At 40.1% G+C, this 21,082-nt stretch overlaps 1 protein-coding gene across 2 annotated transcripts in view; it reads left to right on the plus strand.

The window, feature by feature from the left end:
• The window catches only part of gabbr2 (gamma-aminobutyric acid (GABA) B receptor, 2), a 177,304-nt gene that overhangs the window by 81,083 nt on the left and 75,139 nt on the right, over positions 1-21,082 (plus strand). For both annotated transcript variants that reach the window (XM_056399025.1, XM_056399026.1), the window contains exons 3-4: positions 8,992-9,162; positions 18,255-18,356. In XM_056399025.1, coding sequence (XP_056255000.1) covers positions 8,992-9,162; positions 18,255-18,356 — 273 coding nt within the window. The remainder of the gene's footprint in view (positions 1-8,991; positions 9,163-18,254; positions 18,357-21,082) is intronic.

Consider the following 21,082-nt stretch of genomic DNA (forward strand, 5'->3'; position numbering starts at 1 on the left):
ATTAAATTTTGTCCTTTTCGCTTAAAATATATTTTTTAATTTCCTTATGTGGGAAAAAAATACTTGCATGTAGATTTCACAGTATTGCAAGTAAATACTAAAGTATTACTACTAAAGTATAATCTGCCGGAAGACAGCAGTGGAGAGTTTTTATGTAAAACTTTATATATATATTCAATTTACCGTGTTATTATTAAATTTAACTCAACCATTTTTTATTTGATTTCATAGAGGTGTTATATCTTCAAATATCTATGTGCAGTGAATCTCTCAAAGCAAACGGGGGAGATTTACTTTCATTATTCCCATCATTAGTATTAATATCAGTTCTACACGAGATTTTATTTCTGACCATGTTCCATGTTTTCATGTTTAATTCCCTCTGAAATAGAAATGCCAACAACGATCACTGTAATATGGGTTAAATGGTCTCATATCATCTGCTCACTACCACCACCACCGCAGCAGCAGCCTCCACTTCCTGTCCTCCAGCTTCCGTATGGACCTCCTACACATACAACGCACACACACACACACACACACACACACACACACACACACAGCTAATGTGTCTCATCTCAAATAGCTCCCAGCTATCTGGGAAAATGAAACACCAATGCCTTGTAAAATCGATTGTGATGCCCACCTTCAGGTGTGCGCTTGTGTGTGCATGCGTGAGTGTGTCCGTGGTGTAAAAGGTGGAGCTTATTCTCACATGCAGCATTCTTATTTTTTGGGCTGTTTATGTTTGCAAATAGGGTGGGACAATAATCCAATATGATCAATTATTGATTTTGATTGGAATTGTATTGTGATTCAAATTATTTTGAATGAAAAAAAACAACAAATAAGCTATTTTTGTTCTTGCTCTGCGTTTATATTTTATGTTCAACATAATGCAGAGCAGTGGAACACAGGTTTAAACTTAATTTTAATTTTATACGTGATTTAGAATACCTTCTCCAGATTGTGATATATATTGAAATTCAAAAAAATCTGATTATATTGATTTCACACATAACACTGAGCCGTAGATTTGAGTAAGTCTTTATGATTAGAAATCAATTTCATTCATGCAAAAGAGTTTGTGTAGAACACAAAGCAGCATACAACAAAGCAGAAGATTGACACTAGTTGCACTCAAACACACACACAAACACACACACACACAAAAGCTCATACAGACCAGCTTCACTATGCGCTGTAAAATCAATAATCACATCCCTGTGTAACACTTAATGACTGCTACATAATTTCTTCTTTCCATTCTTCACATTCACTGTTTGGTCTGCATCACTCCTTCTATTGTCGCCACCATCAAACATGACTCTCTTATCACCACTGGGCTTCTCACTCAATTCTTCCACAATGTAACCACAGTATTCATCTTCCTCCCTCCCCCACCTTGGTGCTAATGAGTTCTGGATGTGGTCGGTGTGGGGTCCAAAGCTTCTCCCTTACTGCCACCTCTCCAGCTGGGTTCTCCCACGGTGCACCAAATGCCTCTCTTGAATATTGAATAAAGCCCAGGACCTCCTTCGTGCTTCCTGATCAACAGTGCTACTATTACCATGCTATTACTCTGCACGGGGTCCTGGGGCTCCGACAGGATGGATGGGCTTTGAATCTGTTGTGTTGTGGGCGAAGGTAGAGATAATAGGCCTGGGTGGGTTGAGCGTTTGAAGTTGTTTGATACTATCCCTTCAGATTATGAAACCTTTCCTTTCAGTTTTATAACTTGCTGGCATTGACTCAAAGCACCTCTCGTAAAGTGTGTTATTCTGGGATTTATCCAATCAAGGTCTGACACGCTAACTTGACTGCATTTGTGTAAAATTCGTTGTGACCTCAGATTACCTCTTTTTAAAATAACTATTGTGAGTGGCATTAAAGAAAATTCATAGAAACCACTCCTGTCGCTTTTGGAGAATCAATAAAGTCTCAAAACATATTCAAATTTAGTCATAGAACCTGAGTATTTTGTCCAGTATGAGTGCTGCCTCCTTCAGTGTTATGCTGTTGGCTTGCTCCCTGTCAAGTTTACCATTGGACTGAACATCACTGATGTTAGTGTAGGTCGGAGCTAATCAACTACATTTGTCTAAGGGCCAGAATTTGTATAAACCAATTATCTGGTTAAATCTAATCAGCCTATTAATCTTCAATATTTTACAAATTTAATGTTATTTTTATATTAGTTTATCTGAGTGAACACACATGTTCAAAAAACATGGGAAATCCATAACGATAAATGGATACTTCTGCCCGGCTAGAAAAATGCTCTCAGACCTCTGCCAGGGCTGCTGTCCTCCTCCTCCTCTCCTACATCTCATCAGTCACAGATAACCCCTCCTGACCCTCTCTTGCTCCTTCAGCTGCCACAGCAGTACTGGTTGAAGCCAGGAAATAATGGAAGCAAATTAATTGGATAGCTAATCTCAATGGTTGAACTGCTCTCCCACGTGTTTTATGAAGTTTCTCGGTACTCTGTTTTGCTAATACCTCTGGTCCACACTGTTTTCTGCGCCCCCTCAGGACCAAATATTTTTCGATTTCCATGTGGATTGAGGAAGCAAACATTCAGGGTCAGAGGTAAAGAATTAACTCTAGTGTTATCCACTTGCATGAGCAGTATATATTGACAGGCAGCTATGCTAGCCGTCTTCTCTGTGGGGAAAAGCCAACAACAAGCTGTTCACACACGGGTCAGTCAAATGGTTTGAGAGAGAGAGAGCGAGCAGAGAGGGGAGAGGCTTGAGTTTACCCAAATGAAATAGTAAAAAGAATAGAAAATAAATATGTGGTGGTCAATGTTGATATAGTGAAAGACTGCTGCAAATACATCAATGTATGGGAAATGCTGTTATATAAAATTTTTTTTCTTCCTCATATTTTCCGAATTGATTGATATTCTGCGATATGTCTGGGATGCTTTGGTGGGTGGGATGTGGCCTGCTGACTGCCAGTTGACAATCACTGCTGCAGGTAATTCATCGCCCTACAGGTGACCTTTTGTGACCTGCTAATCATGTCTTATTGATAACCCATAGGTGTCTGCTACAGTGCGCTTGTATTACATCTATGCCAAAAAACAGGACATGTTCAGAAAACAATATCCAGACATTTTAAAAAATTGTTGCAGAATTTGTGACTGTAGAGGTGGGAAGTGGAGAGCAGTGTTTATTTTTCAATGTTTTGGAGGTTGTCAGTGTGTAGTTGAAATATTGATCACGCTTTTCCACAAAACTTATGGTCTTATCGATATTTGCGCCTAGATACTTGATCAAAGGGTGACAGCTAGTTTTAAGTACTTGCTATTGGATAAATGGTAAACCTTGGTGGCACAACATTAATTTTCTGTTACCAGAAATATTTGGAAGAATTATCATAGAAAGTAAACGTTTGCCTCTTCTTGTTCCTCTCTGTGTAAGATATATACACAATTTTTTTTGAGGTAGGAATACATTGGTGATGCGGTCAGCGGTCAGATTAGACAGTGATGCAACACCTTTGGTATAATAAACATGAGAGGCATGAGCAAAAACACTCATTTTTTATCCAGCTTGTCCATGGTAGCCACTTCATTATTCAAAGTCCAACCACACAATTAGCACCAGCAGATCCTATTGCGAAGCGGTCCCGCTAGGACCAATCAATGCTATTAGATCCGTCAATGTGATTAGACACACTCCTGCATCTTCCTTATTTCTCCTGCAAGCCGCGTGTGCTCAGAAAGGTTGTACGGCTTGTTGCCTTTAATTTATCCACCACTGATTCCCGGTCCCATGCCAAATCAGGCAGGTATATTGCAGAAGATATAAACAGAGGCATTTTGCAGTGGATGTTGGTAATAATGGCTTTAACAGCCATATCTAGGTCATTAGCTGCAGCAATCTTCTGTGGCTTTGTTATAACGCAGTCAGAAAGACAAGCCACCTTTATCTTAACCACTAACTCTCAACTAACTCTCGCAAAGAGCACTAATAGCCAACTAAACGAGAAGCAGTTATAGCTTCTATGGAATGGACGGCTGATAGCCGAGTGGTCAGGGCTCATTCCACATGGGCGTAAATGCTCTGGTCCCATTCTCGGACCATTTACTGCATTTCAGAACCGTACTTTCTTTCCACATATTTCCTGTCTGTCATCACCGTCCCTATCAAATAAAGGCATACAAATGCCTCCAGGAGAGCTCAATAATCAGCACCCTGAGCAGGAGTTAGTGACAATTACAAGTCCTAAAGCCTTAAAAATCTCTTAAAAATCTCACCATGCTCTCTCAGTTTGTCTCCGTATGTCTTATTTTCTGTTCTGGGCCCCTCTCTCACTTTTCGACCGTGCATAAACATAAAAAATGTTTTGGTTGTGACTTGAATAAACCCAAATGAAGAAGCAGCAAAGCTTTTGTACTCACTTCAAATAGAGTGTGATAAGCGACTGTGTGTACAGAATGCCTAAATAGATGAACCACTGCGATGGTATCAGTGATTCACCTCAAGTCTTCACAAAAACGTTATGTCTCAGCGGGGCCAGACGGATCCTCAGTCATATTACCAAGAGCCTCAGTGACCTTGTAGTGAGATGAGAGGGAGAAGCTGCCCGGAGCCCATTGCCACAGTTTTAATTACCACTGGCAAAGGAAGGCTGCTGAAGTTTGTGTGTATCAGAGAGATCTGTGGTTCAAGTGTGTGTGAATGCATGTGCTTTAACCTGTGCGTATCTGTGTGTATGTGCACACTGCATGTGTAAATCTGACACTGGTGTAGAGCTCTTCAACAAAGACCATCCTATTTGGGCCGGCCGTCTTTTTAAAACCCTCTTACATAAGCCACTACTCTCAGATGTGTGATATCATGGAACTATTTTTGGCTTTTCCTCTGAAAAAGGCTGTTCACAGTTAGATAAAGACGAGCCTATTCTTTAAATAATGCACCGGGGCTTCCTCTCATCTTGACACTGTCCTCCTACAAAACTGTGTTATAGTTGACATGGATTGACCTGCAGGAAAAAAACCATGCATTTTATCTTAGTAAACTTTAACCCCCTACATCAGCTGACCTGGATTCAGTCGCCAACAAAATGCATTTGTGTCACTGTCCTAGATTTTGCTCTTACAGGAAACAGATGGAGAAACTGAACTCGCCTAATGTCATGATTGGACATTAATGCTCACATATCATTTTCTGCTTCCCATTGTGCATTTTGATTCACAGCAAACAATCAAATTAATCTTGAGTCTACAGTTAATTTGTTTAATAAAATACTATTAGATGCTTAAGGCCTTTACGCACGCATATCTCATTTTCATAGAACCTGAAGAGTTACTGCATGACTTGAGTTTTATCTGCAAGAGTACAGAAATGAAAAATTGATTACTTACAGTGCCATTGCCATAATGTGTGAACAGTATTTTCTCTCTGATACCGAAAGAAGTTTCAAGTGGTGAAAAAACACTTACGTCTGCACCATACTCTCCTACACATTTATATTCCCAAAACCTCCCAATAGAACACTGCTGGGTGAATTTAAACGGAGGATGTATTTATTTATTGTTGATTTCATGTTTTTAAAACTTTATCACCAACCTTTAACTGACCTCATAAACTGATAATATCAAAAGAGTCATCGCTTGTTCATGAAATCTACCATTGAACTTTCTGTGTTTTCCCTCCAGAAGAAAAGCAAGTGTAAAACCAGTGCTGTAGCACCATGTGAGTTTATTGGTCAATATTTTTCTTCTGTAGTTCTTCTGGGATTCTCAGCTCAGTGTAGTGTTGTAACAGATGAAACAAGTAAAACTGTGCCAAAAGCAAAAACAACTCCTACAAAACAGCATAACCCAGGTTAGCCGAGAGCACAGGAGGAGGGAAAGGATAAGGTTGTGGAGCTTCTTCTGACCATGAAGTCTCCTCCTTCTGCAGTTGTGAGACGACTGGTGCAATCAATTTGGTTTGAGAAAATCTCCCAGTGTGGCTGTAGCAAACAGCCTTAGCTAAACGGAGATTAAGGCAATGCTGGAAAGACCCCTCCAAGCCCTCTAAGACTGGTGGGTGATTTTGGATTTAGAAGTGGTAGCAAGATAAAGGCCTTTCTTCCTGCTTAATTGATGGCAGTAATCCATGTGTTGTTTTAAAAGCCCGTCTCATTGATGTATGAACACAAACCCCTGCGGGTCTGTGCAGAAAGTGGTTATTTAGAGGGCCAAACCAAGGGTTTCCCACTGGTTGGGTGAGGACTTGTAGATTTGGGATCCAATGAAATGGCTCAGCTGATAGGCTAGAGGTTAGTGAGGGTGTAAAAAAAAAAAGGCAGGTCTGCAATTTAGGTAAATTTTTCTGCTATAAATATTTATAATATATAGCATATGGAGGACAACACTTGCCATGCATACAGATTCTTTGATTATCTTTAGTGTTAAAGTGCACTTTCGCAGCTGTCATGCTGTTTTACACCAAATGGTCCCGGGACTGTCAATCCTGCGATCTAAAACATTTGACATTTGTCCTCTGATCCTTCAGTAAAGTTCTTATGTCTATCATTCGAAGTCAGTTACTCTTTTTTTCTACCACACTACAGTGCATTTTCAGTGGTAATCAGTTTTCAACAAGTGTACAGTACAATTATATCAGCAGTACTGTGATTAATGAGTAGTGAAGGTGTCTAGAAGTGGATAGAGGCTTAATGAAAAGATCAGAGTCATCCCTAAAGTTAGGAGGTGCTTGAACTCCTCAAGGCTTTAGTACACTTTGAGCAAATCTACTGGTGTACCTCTTGGTCTCAGTCAGAATTATAATATCCTTGTGTTGATCGCTATCATGAATCACAAGTTCTGCTTAATCTCTACAAAGTATGTAATTAACCCTGCACTGATTCATATCGCTCATTAAATTAACACAGATAGGACATTGAAAATAGAGCACGGTGCTTTATTATCTCAGCTCAGCTGCTAGTGCCGAAATATTCAGCACCTGTCAGACCTCTGCTCCGAAAGTTATGCATCTTTACAAACGTCTTTCAGGCGTTTGTTAAAAACGTCTTACAGCTCACAGATTAGTTATACTTCTCCAAGGATAATACCACGATGTTGCCCGGAACAGTTATTTATGAAGTCATTCAGACTTAATATAAAAAGTGTGAATTAAACAATAAAGTGGCAGATCTTTGTCTGTTCTGGCGCATGCTGGTTGTTACATTGTACAGACTTGCAAATTCTAATCTTAATGCAAAAATTAATTGCAGCTATTTTTGCCTCTGGAGAAAAATTAGTGACCTATTGTTGAAAATGTGCGGGAGAGCGAGAGCACAACTTGATTAGCACGGAAATGACAAATGAAAGGTGGGATGGGTGGGAATCAGGAGTGTTACTGTGGGTGATGATGGTGTCTGTGTGTGTTTTAGAGACAGACATGGCTTTATTCTTTATATATGCATAATATATAGTGGCAACTTTGCAGTTTTTTTTTTTTTTTTAGTAGAACACCAGTGGATTACATTTCTAGACATTGTCATCATGTTTCATAACACCACCAGACACCACTGCATCAGTATCATCAGAAGTTAAACACTCAGACTTTTCCAGCTATATTGCATTCAGTGAGGGTTTTTGCCCGCTGCATCATATTTAGTTCATTAGCTCTGGAAAAATAGTTAAAAAGTTTGCCAAACAAAGTTTAGCACTCTCCCCCTTTTTTGAGAACATTGATTTACATGAGATGTGCTCAAAACTTGCTTAGGTTGCAGTGGCCAAACAGAGTAATAGGTGTGTGGGAAAAAAAAGCAATTAGTGTTTGAGGTTCAGCACATTTTATTCTTAGGTTATGGTTACAGTCTTTGTGTGTGTGTGTGTGTGTGTGTGTGTGTGTGTGTGTGTGTGTGTGTGTGTGTGTGTGTGTGTGTGTGTGTGTGTGTGTGTGTGTGTGTGTGTCTGGCCAAAATGTCCTCACTGTGACACAATTGTCTGGGCTGTTTGAGGGTTGAGACTTGATTTTAGAATTCAGGTTAGAATCAGGTTTAGGTTGGGGTTAGGGTGAGTGTTATGGTCAGTTGTTGTGATGGTTAGAGTTAGGGTAAGGGGCTAGGGAAGGCGTTAAGTCAATGACAGTCTTCACAACTAAGGTAAGACAAGTGTGCATGTGAGCGTGTGTGTGAGCAATCTTGATTCAAACTGCTTGCATGTGAAGAACAGAACTGAAATGCTTTAAACTTACCATCCCAAAGATGAAGCATATTGCTACGCTGCTTTTCTCTTGTCATCAAACACAAAGAGGGACACACCTATACAGACTTTGAGACACACTTATACTTCTGTCTTTGTGAGGACCTCTTGATTAAATGCATTTCCTAGCCCCTCACCCTAACCGTAACCATCACAACTAAACATAAACTTAGACCCAAACCTAAACCTAAACCTAATTCTAAACCTGGACCCCGAAACCAAGTCTTAACCCTCAAACAGCCCTTGTGAGGACCGGTCAAAATGTCCTCACTCCCAAGGTGTAAAACTCAAACTGGTCCTCACAAAGATAGAAGTCAAAGTACAGACACACAAACGCACGCACACATGCACAGTATGAAGCCATCTTAAAAGGTCATGCATACAGGGGTCACTTCCACCCAATATTTACAGATCTATTTACAGTAACTCTTTGAAGGTGCTATTTCACTGACATTTGAAGTAATTTGAAAGAGTTGATTTGTTCACAGCCTGAGACTCTGAATGAGTGTGCGCGTGTGCACGCTGGTCACAGATGCACTACCATGGTTTAATCCCTGAAATGACAGAGGCCACTGACCAAAGCAGGGGCAGACCTGAGATCTGTCATCCGGTGCATTAGGTTCAGCGACACAGTACTTAACAGTGCAACTGTATCAACAGTAAAGTGAAACCAACATAATCCGACAGTTTGTTTGCAGTAGTATTTATGACCGTTGTATTTGCCCTTAGAGCTACACTCAGTGCTCACTGTTTTTCTTCCTCTGTTTTCATTACAGCTGTCCTTTGCAGCAACAACCCCAGTTCTGGCAGACAAGAAAAAGTACCCCAACTTCTTCCGCACTGTCCCCTCGGACAACGCTGTGAACCCTGCTGTAGTAAAGTTCCTCAACTACTACAACTGGAGCCGTGTGGGGACGCTTACACAGGATGTCCAGAGGTTCTCAGAGGTCAGTTCTTCTTGTTCACTCTTTAAAGAGAGTACATTGACAAAGAAACCTCAGCTGCTCAATGGGGCTTAAAAATGTGATGTGCTGTGCAATGATTAGTTTACGCATTACACCTATAAGGTTTCAAAATCACTGTGTCACTGTGAGTGGTGACCGGAGAAATCTATATGGATGATTGTTTCATATCAGATTTTTCTGTTTTATATAACCAATGCTCTTACTGCTCCCAGTCTGGTGCTGTTTAACCCACAATTCATCTTTATGATACAGTAGTTATAGTAATTCAGTCAAACAGATATGTCACTTCTCGCAAAGACAGCAGTGATAATATCACATTAATAACTGAACAGAAATTGATTTTGAAAATCTAAATTTAATAAAAAAGAAGTACGGACTTGTTGAATTATTATGCTTCATAGTTTGCAGGAGGGGAAAAGTGCCTGTTCTCTCTTTATCTGTGTATTTCTTTATTGCACATAAAAAATGTGTTTATGAAACTTTCACAAGTCACAAAAGTAGGCCAGATACATAAGTATAAAGCTCTAGCAGAGCAGTTAAAATCCCGCCCTGACCAGTGGACATGTAAATATTTAATAACATTGCTTGGTATTATCAGCTTTAACACACAGTTCTGAAAGTGACATTTATTTACACAACAGTTTACAAGTGTTGTTGTGTTGCACAGGACTTTTTAAAGTCAGTCTAGTTTTTTTTTTTTTTTCATTCCAGTCTTGCCACCCTCATACTTCCTAGGTTTATGGGAAAAAAAACTTTTCATGTTCTGAAGGTGAAGGTTAACATCTTACTAACATATAAAACACTGAATATACTCAGTGAGGAAGATGTTTTTTATCTTGTCACATACAGATGCTGGGAGTCTGGGAGTTGTAACAGCACACAACAATGATTGGCATTAGTTTACATTTATCTTTCAGATGATGCCGACATGATTTGAGTGGGTGGTAAACAATTAAATCCAATTATTCTCCACTGGTTGACTGAAGTGATATTTTTCCACCCATGTGACACTCTGTGTTGGATTCTGAGGGAATTTGAATATGAATATTTTTAAAACTAAAACCAAAGCTTAATCCTACCACTTACACCGTGTTTCATATCCTTGTTAATGAATAAAGATAATTTTGCTGGCTGGAAAGAAATTATGTTTCCATCCACTTCTGTACCTTAGGAACAAATTCAAGCAGATATTAGAGTACAACTGTTATTTTTTGCCTTTATTTTACCAGGGAAAAAAAAATAAAAAATCTCTTTTAAAAGAGAGACCTGGACAAGAAAGCAGCCATACAAACCTATAACATATTAAAGTACAGCATAAAACATAAAATACCACATATACAACAGCAATGAATGAGTCTTTACAGATTTAGCGACCTCATTATTATTTACTAAAATCTGTCTGTTGTCTAAATTCTGTGTGTTTAATGTGACTCTCTCATTCAGTAGACAGAAAGCACCACTCAGATTACTGTACATTGCTAATGTTGGGTAAAGTCATTTCTCAAACTATGGTGAACATTTATCTGTGTTGACTCTTAAAGCTGTAGAGGACTTACTTTGAAAGATGTGGTAAGTTGGATTTCAGCTCAGGAACAGGAGGGCACGCATTTGCGATCTCCATTTTTATAAGTGTCTAACAGCTTTTTACTACAAAGGGAAACACACACCAGGAAGAAAAGATTTTCAAGTTTAAATTCCAAATTGGATGCTGATTAGTGAGTCAAACTCATTTCCTTTTCCAGGGAAGATTGAACATAAACAAAACATACAGATTCGTCATGCCTGTGGATAACGACTCAAACTCATGGCACAAACATCACATCACTTCAGCAACACGGGAACATTCAGTTAAAAAAAAAAAAAAAAGCCATGTCGGAGGTATTGAAAGCATAAATTTGAGAAACATATTGTGAGCTCTTGCCTCGGGGCCCTGGTACAAAACAATCTGCTCAGCAGCTGGAGGTGGAGGTGGTGGGGTGTATAAGAAGTCTCACTGCAAATCTCAGAGAGCCCAAATCCCTTTATCTCTCCCCTCCTGAAAGCGCCAAGGGGCTTAGGACGGGAGGAAGACGGACGGCCCGATTCAATCAACCTGCCATAAGATTGGCCTCTAATCCTGATTTACAAATATGCAAGCATCGCTTCCGTACTTCATGATTCGTACAATCCTCTGTCAGGTTCAGAGCACGCTGGGTTTTGGAGCTGCGGGAAGTCATGGCAACGTGCAGCAAGACAAATGGTTGATGAGATGCAAAGTAATAAATGTTTTTTGAATGCCACCAAGGAAGAGAAAAATAACATGACAGTGAAATGCGTTATGTGTCTCTTGGTTACCTTTTTAATGCAGCTGTTACTGATTATGTTGGATAGTGTGTTGTCTATATTAATGTTTATTCGTATTCATGGATGTGTGTATGTTACTTAGTCCTGACATGATTATTTTAGTATGTCGTCAGTTGTCAATTATTTGATTGTGCTGTGTTTTCCTGTCATCTAATAATACAGTGTTTTGTAAATAACAAATGTCCTCTCACTCCACAAAGAAAAGAAGTCCAGACCCTAGTATATATTATTGCACCAGTGTGCTGAAGTGGTCAGAAATCCTATGGAAATATCCTGCAGAGCTGTCCTGAAAAAGAAAAGACATCATTTTCAGGGGATTAAATTTTCTTCAGAGGCTTTTGAAAACAAATACTCAACAAATGCAAGAAAAGAAAAGAAAAACATGTAGTATATGATCTAATGACTTATCTGTGCTCTGTTAAGTATTGGATTTGAATTAAGAAACATCACTAATGCGCATAATTATACTGCGTGTGTATACGCACATGCACACTTGCGTCTGCGTAACGAGTATAGTATTGACAGTGTCGTCACCTCCACCACCTCTACATCTCTTTTTCTCTCTCTTTCCAACTCTCTCCCCTACTGATCCACAGTGCTGTTTCCCATGGAGACTGCTCGCAAGGTTAATATTATGTAACGTTAGTTAAGGATTCAGTCAGTGGCATGCACACACACACACACACACACACACACACACACACATGTCCCCTGGGACTGAAACCTGTAAGCTAAAGCCAGCTCGTCACTTCTATTTATGGACACCATTGAAACACACACACACACACTGACACATACACACACACACACACACACACGCACAGCCTGTTTTTGGATGGACACTGATGTTCCATTAATGGAGGGGTTTGTGGTTTTTTGTAGTGACAGATGGGAGTGGGTAAGAGTTAGGTATTTGCTAGCGTGAAGGTGTCTGTCCACACTACACAAAAACACACACACAGCAATCAACATTAGTGAGATTGTCAGACAAACAGGGCTCACCCAGGAACGGAGCAGCCATCATCAGTCAGTCAGATGACAGACCTGACTGAGAACAGGATTAGGACTCTGTCCTCTGCCTGGAACCCTCTGAGCTCAAGTGTTTAATTATACTATGACCACTGATAAATCTAGCAGAAGTTCCTCTTTCAGCATCCACTCAGTGACAGTCCCCCTCTCTCGTTCTCTACCTTTCCTGCTTGCAATCTAAAAAGTGCTTGGTTGTTCGCCTTGTTTGGGCATTTCACAGTTTTTCTGTAGCCGTCAGTTGCTGTTCATTACAAATAACCATGTAATGTTGTCTAAATTCCTCCTCAGAATGACTCACTCATGCCATTGTACAGGGCATGTAAGGCGGCGAGAGGAAGCCTGTCGAGAGCTTGTCATCAGGCTGTGGCACAACCATTTGTCACGCTAGTTTGTATAAGCACATGACCGGCATTATGGTCTGAACTCTGGGATTTGCATGGCGATTTGTATAGCGATGTAGCACAGTATGAGAGACAGATGTGTGCAAGGACCCATTACATTGCCACTTTTGTAAAAGCCAAATTGCATGAAAATGCACCTGTCACATCCTCTTTGTCTCCGTGCTGTAAATGTACTGGTGGACACACAAATGCATTATGAAAGTGCAGAGACACATACACAAAGCTCAGACAGACAGATGGAATGATAAAACGCACCTGCTAACACTCACTGCTATGTGTGACACTATTGAACATACACAAGCAGTCACACCCGTCATTGCAAAGGGGCTTCACACTGTGAACGTGCCTGGAAATGATGTGTCTGCTTGTCTCACAGTGTCACAGTGAATCATCAAAAGCTGCTCACTTACTCTGCATCAGGGCACTCACTTTCAGTCTGTCCGTAGTTGCCTGACGGGTGTGAATTTTGTTTCGTTGTTTGCTTTTTCTTTTCTTTTTTTTTAAATGTATTTGTTTGATTGCAAATGTCAAGTTTGTGCTCGTTGATTTGTGATTTGGTTTGGAAAGTACGTCTCTATGAGTGAAAGTGCACTTACTTTATCTTGAGATCAAGCTTAAAAGGCGCAATTGCTGAACTTTATATTTGTTAGAATATAACAGTTGGAAAAATGTCTCATAATCAATTAATCAAGCTGAATATTGGCAAGCAAAACTGCAAATAATTAATTATTAATATTAATAATAGGAAAATTCCTAATTCTACCCTCTCAGTTTTGTGGATTTGCTGTTTTTTGTCTTTTGTGACACAGAATAAAACTAAATATCTTTGGGTTTTGGACTATTGGTTGGACAAAAAATTGTGATACAAATTTCACAATTTTCTGAACTTTTATCAGTCAGATAATAAATGCAGATACTAAACAGTAGATAGATTCATAATCAAAATAATCCTTAGTTACAGCCCTTCATCAAAGTTGAAGAATTTGCCTGATGAAGGTCTAAGGACCAAAGCGTTGGTCATAAAGGGAGTAGGAGTGATGGACAGTGTGTGAGATTTTTGCCCTTTGTTCTCTAGTTAGGGTTTTTTTGATCGAACCCTCCTGTCACTAAGACTTTAAGGTGTGCAAGAATTTTTTTTTTTGTATTTTAATTACCTCTTTCAGCCCTACAAAATATGAAATTTGGTATAGGAGAACTATTGACTGAACAATGGAAACACACTGCTGTACTATCAATGCATTTAAAACGATAATTAATGCTAATTTCAATATTCATGATGGACAAATATAAAAAACTTCTGCAACTTAAAAATGTTAATTCTGAGGTGTCCTGATCGCCGAATGGTTAGGGCGCATACCACATGGGCTCAAATGCCCTGAGCAGTGAATCCCCATTTCGACTATCGAAATTTCCTCTCTATCTCCACTGGCAGTATTTAATAAAGGCATAAAATAACTTCATTAAAAAAATTAAAGCTCTGATGACTTAAACTATGTATTTAACTCACCAAGTGTTTAGTTTTGCTTCATAGTGCATTTAACAGTGCTCCAGCGCAGAGCAAATACATGACCCTGTGCCCACTGCAGAAAAACACACACTCACATTTAATACAAAAAACAAAGATGGATAGCTGTTTGATAAAGGGTTTCACTCTGTGCCGTGCTCCAGGCTACAGACAGTGGAATAGGTGTGGGATAACATTTCATTCTGTCATATACACCCTGAAGACTCACAGGTTATCCCTCAACTTCCTCAGCGTCTCAGTTCATCTTAATTTAGTTCATGGTTGTGTGGTGTGGTTTGTGTTTTAGTGCGTCTCTCTGTGTGTGACACGGATAAAGAGATTCTGCATGTACTGTAGATAAAATCCTGACCTGTGTGAGCACTGTTGCTTTATACACATAAAATGCAGTGTGTGTGTGTGTGTGTGTGTGTGTGTGTGTGTGTGTGTGTGTGTGTGTGTGTGTGTGTGTGTGTGTGTGTGTGTGTGTGTGTGTGTGTGTGTGTGTGTGCGCTCAGATGTGCAGTAGGATTATTTTTCCTCTGTATTTGCTGCTGGGGATTCCCAGGCTGCCCCAGACAATGGAGGATGTTTTTGTTACGCTGGAAAGCTGCTCAGTTTTCTCCTCCCACTGTCCCTCAATCCATCTGTCCCCCTCCCCTCCATCTACTTCGCTTTATCTGACACACTCAATCCAGCAGAACACGGATGCATTTGTTCTTTTCCATCTCAGTGGAGGAAACACAATATCAAACCAATGAAAATCCTCTTGTGACAAGGCCTTTTTTTTTTCAGAGAGGTGAATGGCTTTGTGTCAGACTTCGCGTGTTGTCGTATATGTATCTCCATGCTAAATTTTCTTGTCTTTATGTGATTGTTGCTTGTTATTCTGTCCACCCAGCTGCCATCCCCTTTCTTGTCCCTGGCTAGTTTCCTTTTAGCGTTGCAGCAGCCAGGCCTTTTAGATCAAGGCTCAACACAACAGGACAATGTAGCTTGTCCAGACCACCAAGCCAATTGTTCCTCAAGAGCAAAACCTGGTTGTATCGATCCACTACCGCCTCCCTGTTGTTTCAGCTCAGCGAGCAGTACATTGGAGGGGATGTTTGTACAGGAGTGAGTGATGTACAGAGTGATTTAGAGCTCCCTCCTGGGTACCAGAGGAGGAGGCGATTATGAAAACAGACATTTAGAGACATGAGGGAAAAAATTGATGCTGTTTGTATTTTTGACATGAAATGTTTATTTTACTTTTTTTTTTTTTTTTACACATATAACAGCAATAGTAATAGTAATAGTACTAATAGTGATTGTGGTAGCATTCACAGTTTTATGTCCTTGGGGTGTGTTAACTGCTGCAACTATTCTCACACCACTTTGATGTGCTGTAGCTGCTCATCAAGTGATACTTCACCTGAAATCCATCTTTTTAGCATGAAACACTCACACCATGTAGCCTTGAAAGGTGGAAGCTTGTAGTTTCTTTATTGACAAGAAACAAGGGGTTTCTCAGCTTGAATCTACAGCTGATTCCAATAATCATACACAGCAGCAAAAAACCACAAGGATGTCCACAGAAACTTATCAAACCAGTCCTTTAGCATGACCATAGTTGTAATTTCCCATTTTATTCTCGTCAAAATATGTCTAAATACACTGTTTGCCAGTCCTGAGGTTGCCTTCCATTGCTTGTCGAAACTCTGCTGGAAGGATGCTGCGGGACTGGTTTGAAAAGTTTCTATGGGGTGTTTTGATGCCTTTTCTCTGTCATGACAACCTGTCATTATAAATGATGTGAATTCAAGCTGACCCAACCCTCCATTCTCTGTCAGTAAGGAAACTTCAAAACTTCCAGAGACATCTTTCAAGCTAAAATGTTTAATGGAGTAGGAGCAGTCGCTTTAAGGAGCAGTGTGTTTATGTATATAACTGTCTCTATTCCTTTCCAAGGCAGTAACCAATATGTGTTTAAAACAGTATAAGACACATAAACATGGGAAATACTATGGCACACATGCACACTCAGAGACAAATATAGGGCAAACACACAGGGCCTTCATCTGTTCTTCATCTTCTCTGCCAACTGAGCTTGAAGTGAACTGAGCTCGCTCACTCTCTGAAGTCTTAGCGGGCCCCTTAATGCCAAACTCTGGGGGTGCAGGGGCTGAGGGGCCCCAGGGCATGGCCGGAGGACATTTGAAATATTCGGCCAAAGAGAGAGAGGAGGAGATGTCATGAGTGAAAGTCAGCATGAGAACCGCAGACCGTTTTTATGGCAGACATTTTGACTACCTAGGCACAGGCGTAACCGATGATGTTAATAATGGCTGCATTCCATTTAGGGGCTCCTGTGCCAGTACCCTGGTATTGTGCACGCTGGCTTACTGGCATGCCTTACTGGAACAGCTAAATGGAGCAGAGCCATCATTAATGGTATTAGTTACACCTGTGCTGTGATGACAAATCAAAATGTCTGCTGTGAGAAAGGCCTTTTCTAAAATTGTAGCTTCAAGGAGGGAAGCCAGAGGGATGAATCATGAACTGTGTGTTTGTTCGGGGGTGGGGAGAGGGAGTGAGAAGGCAGTATGATAAACCACCTCAAGCTCGCCATCACGATAGGATACCTGCTCCATTCTGTCTCTCCTCTGAACCCATTACCCAGCATTCCTCTGAATCAATACATCAAAGCAGGTGTACAGCTGCTGCAGGTACATTTACAGTACTCCACATATGTCCGCTTTTTGACAGAGCTCGGATAACCAGCTGATGATCATTTAAAATTGTCGTTTTTTGTGTCATTCTGTGAAAAACAAAATGCATATCATTGTGACAAAAGCGCACAAAATATTGTCAACGTTAGAACTAAACACTGAACAGTCAGTCAAATCACAATAATGACGGTTTTGATGCCAATATGTCTCTGTCATGTGAAAATGGGAAGCTGCTTTTCTTTGTGTCTTTTCTTTCACAATTTAAAGTGCAACCTGAAGACACCACTTCAGACAACCTGCATCTTTACTGCCGTACACAAACTGCATATGTATTGTGAATGTGTGAAATGTTTTCAGGAGCTGCACAGCAAATTTCGTTGTGTGTCAGTGTGCAATGACAAGAAAGGCATTCTAATCTATTCTGTTCTATTTTATATGTGCAGTGTATTCATGAAAACTGGAAGTGTTGATATGTATAGCATGATGAAACCAAAAAACATACTACAGTATGTGCAGTATTTAATATTAAGTGGTGTCTAGAAAACTGACAGCAGAATATTATATAAAGAAACAAAATTATATTTCTCAAGATGGAAGGTCATAGCAGAGTCTCAGTGAAGCAAGTAGAAATATGCAGCACTACATATGCTCACTTAATCCCTCATATTTGCTTTTACTACAACATGGAGCCGCCTGTTGGTGTTTTTAGATTTAATTGTAGCAACAAGTGCGTGATCCCACCTGGATTCCCACCAGCAAACGCTGACAGTTGTTGTAACTTTGAACGTTTGAGCGGCCAACTTAAATCGCCTCTGAATACAACTCAGTTAAGGCAGAGATTGAAAGTCTTCAAGGGTGGGTATAAAGTCTACAAGAAAGAGAACTGTGCAGCCGCAGTCCTGCCAAGAAATATGAATGTGTTGGATGATAAATAAAAAGAGCAGAGCAAATGAACATCTTGCATTTTGAATTATCAACCATGCTCATGTGCCTTCTCTTTCTCTCTCTCTCTCTCTTTCTCTCTCTCTCTCTCTCTCTCTCTCTCTCTCTCTCTCTCTCTCTCTCTCTCTCTCTTTCTTCTCCTCGTAGGTGAGGAATGACCTGACTAATGAGCTGGAGAAAGCAGACATTCAGATCGCAGATACAGAAAGTTTCTCCAACGACCCCTGTGTCAATGTTAAGAAGCTCAAGGTAAGTGATCCAGTCTGCGCACTTTACAGTTTTATCTAACCGAATAAAAAATCTGGAATGGTTCAAGGTCAGTCTCATTCAGATATTTCTCAGATGCACCGAAAGACTGGGGCCCTTTTGATTTAGATTTTAGTTATCATTTTTTAATACTGTATTTTTATGTGAGTCTCGATGCCATTCACAGTGAATGCGCCATGATGAATAATTTATCCAAAAATTGTCTCTCACTTTGACTGAGCAGAGCAGGAAAAATCTCAATGAGACTAGAAGAGCCCTAATGAGAACACTGTAATGGTCGGGGGGAGGGAGAGGGTGTCTTCACAGTGACCTCTAATGACCTGCTCTGACTGATGGATGTTTGATGGGCATTTAAGCATATGGGAAAATGGTCTCACACCTGTGGACCTCACTCTACATACACATACACACATGCAAACAGGGTTCCTTATTTTCTCCCCTTTCCTCTCTTCTCAAATGAGATGAGACAGAATGAAATTAGACCATTATTGAGCCAATATATTGAGATATTAAACCTGTATCTGTGTCTTTACACCATTTACTCCTGGCTTTAACCGGCATGGTTGAGCAGACTTTGCTATAAGATAAAGAAAAAGTGCATAAAATTCAGATGTAAATGCAGTCAAGTGCGATAGCTAAATTATCCAAACTATCTCCTGAGGCAATCGGAGATGCATTTTGCCTCTTTTACCAGTTGTATAGACAGTTTCTCAGTGCTACAGTTTATAGTGGGGAAGATTGTGAGTGGAATGAGTATAAATACATTTTCAGATAGGATTTTGTTAGTGGAAGATATGATGTATGCAAGACGGAGCAGGTTGAAAGAAATGCAACAGAGAGATGACGAGACAGAGGAATAGTGAGGGAACAGGCAGATAAGCTGTTTCTCCTAAAATATATGTGTAACTCTGCATTTTGAGGGCTGACATTTTAAGCTGACACCATCCTTCCTTGATCAACTCTAAATATGCAAATCACAGTGTCGCCTCAAAAGCTTTTCAGAACGTTTGGATGGGGTGGGCGGAGAGGCCCTATGACACCCTAATGGTCTGTTTCCCGCTCATCTCGCAACAGCAGTTTGCTGTCTCCCCAACAGCTACGTAATATGATGAGGTAGAGGGTGACACAGATTTCGTTGTGAAGGCTGGTCTTTTTTTGGTACACTGTTGTGTGTACGACTGTGTATGTGAGAGTGTGTGTGGGGCGGGTAAGGGGGCTATGGCGTCACTGTGTGATCCACAAATAGAGCACTCACTTCTGTGATATTCCAGCTGGAATATTCAAAAAGCAGACAGGCATTGCTGCTGCTAGGCACTGAAGTAGCCTTCTACATTTCTGTCACTCTCTGCTTTTTTTCATCATCATCTCTTGTTCTCTGTCTCCTGTTTGTTACTTGACAGGCTTCCAAAATATCATCAGAAAACAAAGGCAGGCTTGCACCACACACACACACACACACACACACATACCCACCTAATGTTAGTTAGAATGAGTTTAAGTCTTTTTCAGTTCGTACATAAAATAACAGTGCTAAGGTTTTAAGATTTTTGTGACTGACGGACAGTTTAGGGAACTTGCATTCAATGTAGGACATGAGAAAAAAAACAACATAAAAATCTAAATCAAGACCAAAACACTTTATTATTTATTATAACTAAATTATTTATTATACATTCAGTTCTCTTGTCCCCTCAGATATGACGTAGCAGGGGATGGCCCATTTCTTTTTTTTGCTATGTCGCAGTTCTTGGATGGCAAAGGGCCAGCCATGCATGTAATATTGTCAGTTATATTCTCAAATATGGTTGATTTATGAAGTAACTTTAGCTCCCTCCATTTAGCTACCAAGCATCTTCTGATTTTCGATTTCAGCTTACCCCATGGGTTGTGAATGTATTTCTGTTGGTATTAACTGACACAGAAGCTATTGAATTAATAAGCTAACTTTGATTGGAAAACTAATTTTTCTAATATCTTAACACATCTGTGCACCATTCCTCGCCAGAATATCAGATGAATGCATCACTAGTGTTAAGGGGAGCACCTACAGTATATCCACAACCTCTTACCTCAGAACCCAGGTTGTAAACAGAACTTACATTTTTCTTTAATACAGAATGAGATGAAATGAACCCTATGAATCGCCTCTACTGGTCCAGATTCCCAAATAATGTGAGTTTTGTGATGATGTCGGGGATGCTTACATGTTTTGGTGCGTACTTTAGCAGCAGCCTGTTAATTACCTTTCAGATATATATGCCAGATCTGTGGCCATAACAGTGTGTATAACATTTAATGCTCATCTAGGATCAATAAGTGATCAAATGCACATACATATACATATCACACAGATATCCTGTGAGCATATGTATTTGATCATGTCTGCACACAGCGCACTCACTGCACAGCAATCATCACAAACAGGGGGGGGGGGGGTTAGTGGGTAGAAGCAGCACACTGCCCAGTCTACAAATCATTTTTCCCATGAGCTCATAAAAGACCATTATTAGTACTGCGTGTGTGTGTGTGTGTGCGTGCATGTGCACGCACGCTTAATAAGCCTTAACAGTGTCTGATTGGGCTTATGAGGTACAATATTACTCAAACCTTTATCACATATAAATCACTATGATAAAGTTAGAAACAACCCTGTCACAGATAAAACAGTCAAGCCTGCCCTTAACACTACCCTCTCTGAGAACAATTAT

Source organism: Seriola aureovittata, chromosome 16 (genome assembly GCF_021018895.1).
Source record: "Seriola aureovittata isolate HTS-2021-v1 ecotype China chromosome 16, ASM2101889v1, whole genome shotgun sequence".
NCBI lineage: Eukaryota > Metazoa > Chordata > Actinopteri > Carangiformes > Carangidae > Seriola > Seriola aureovittata.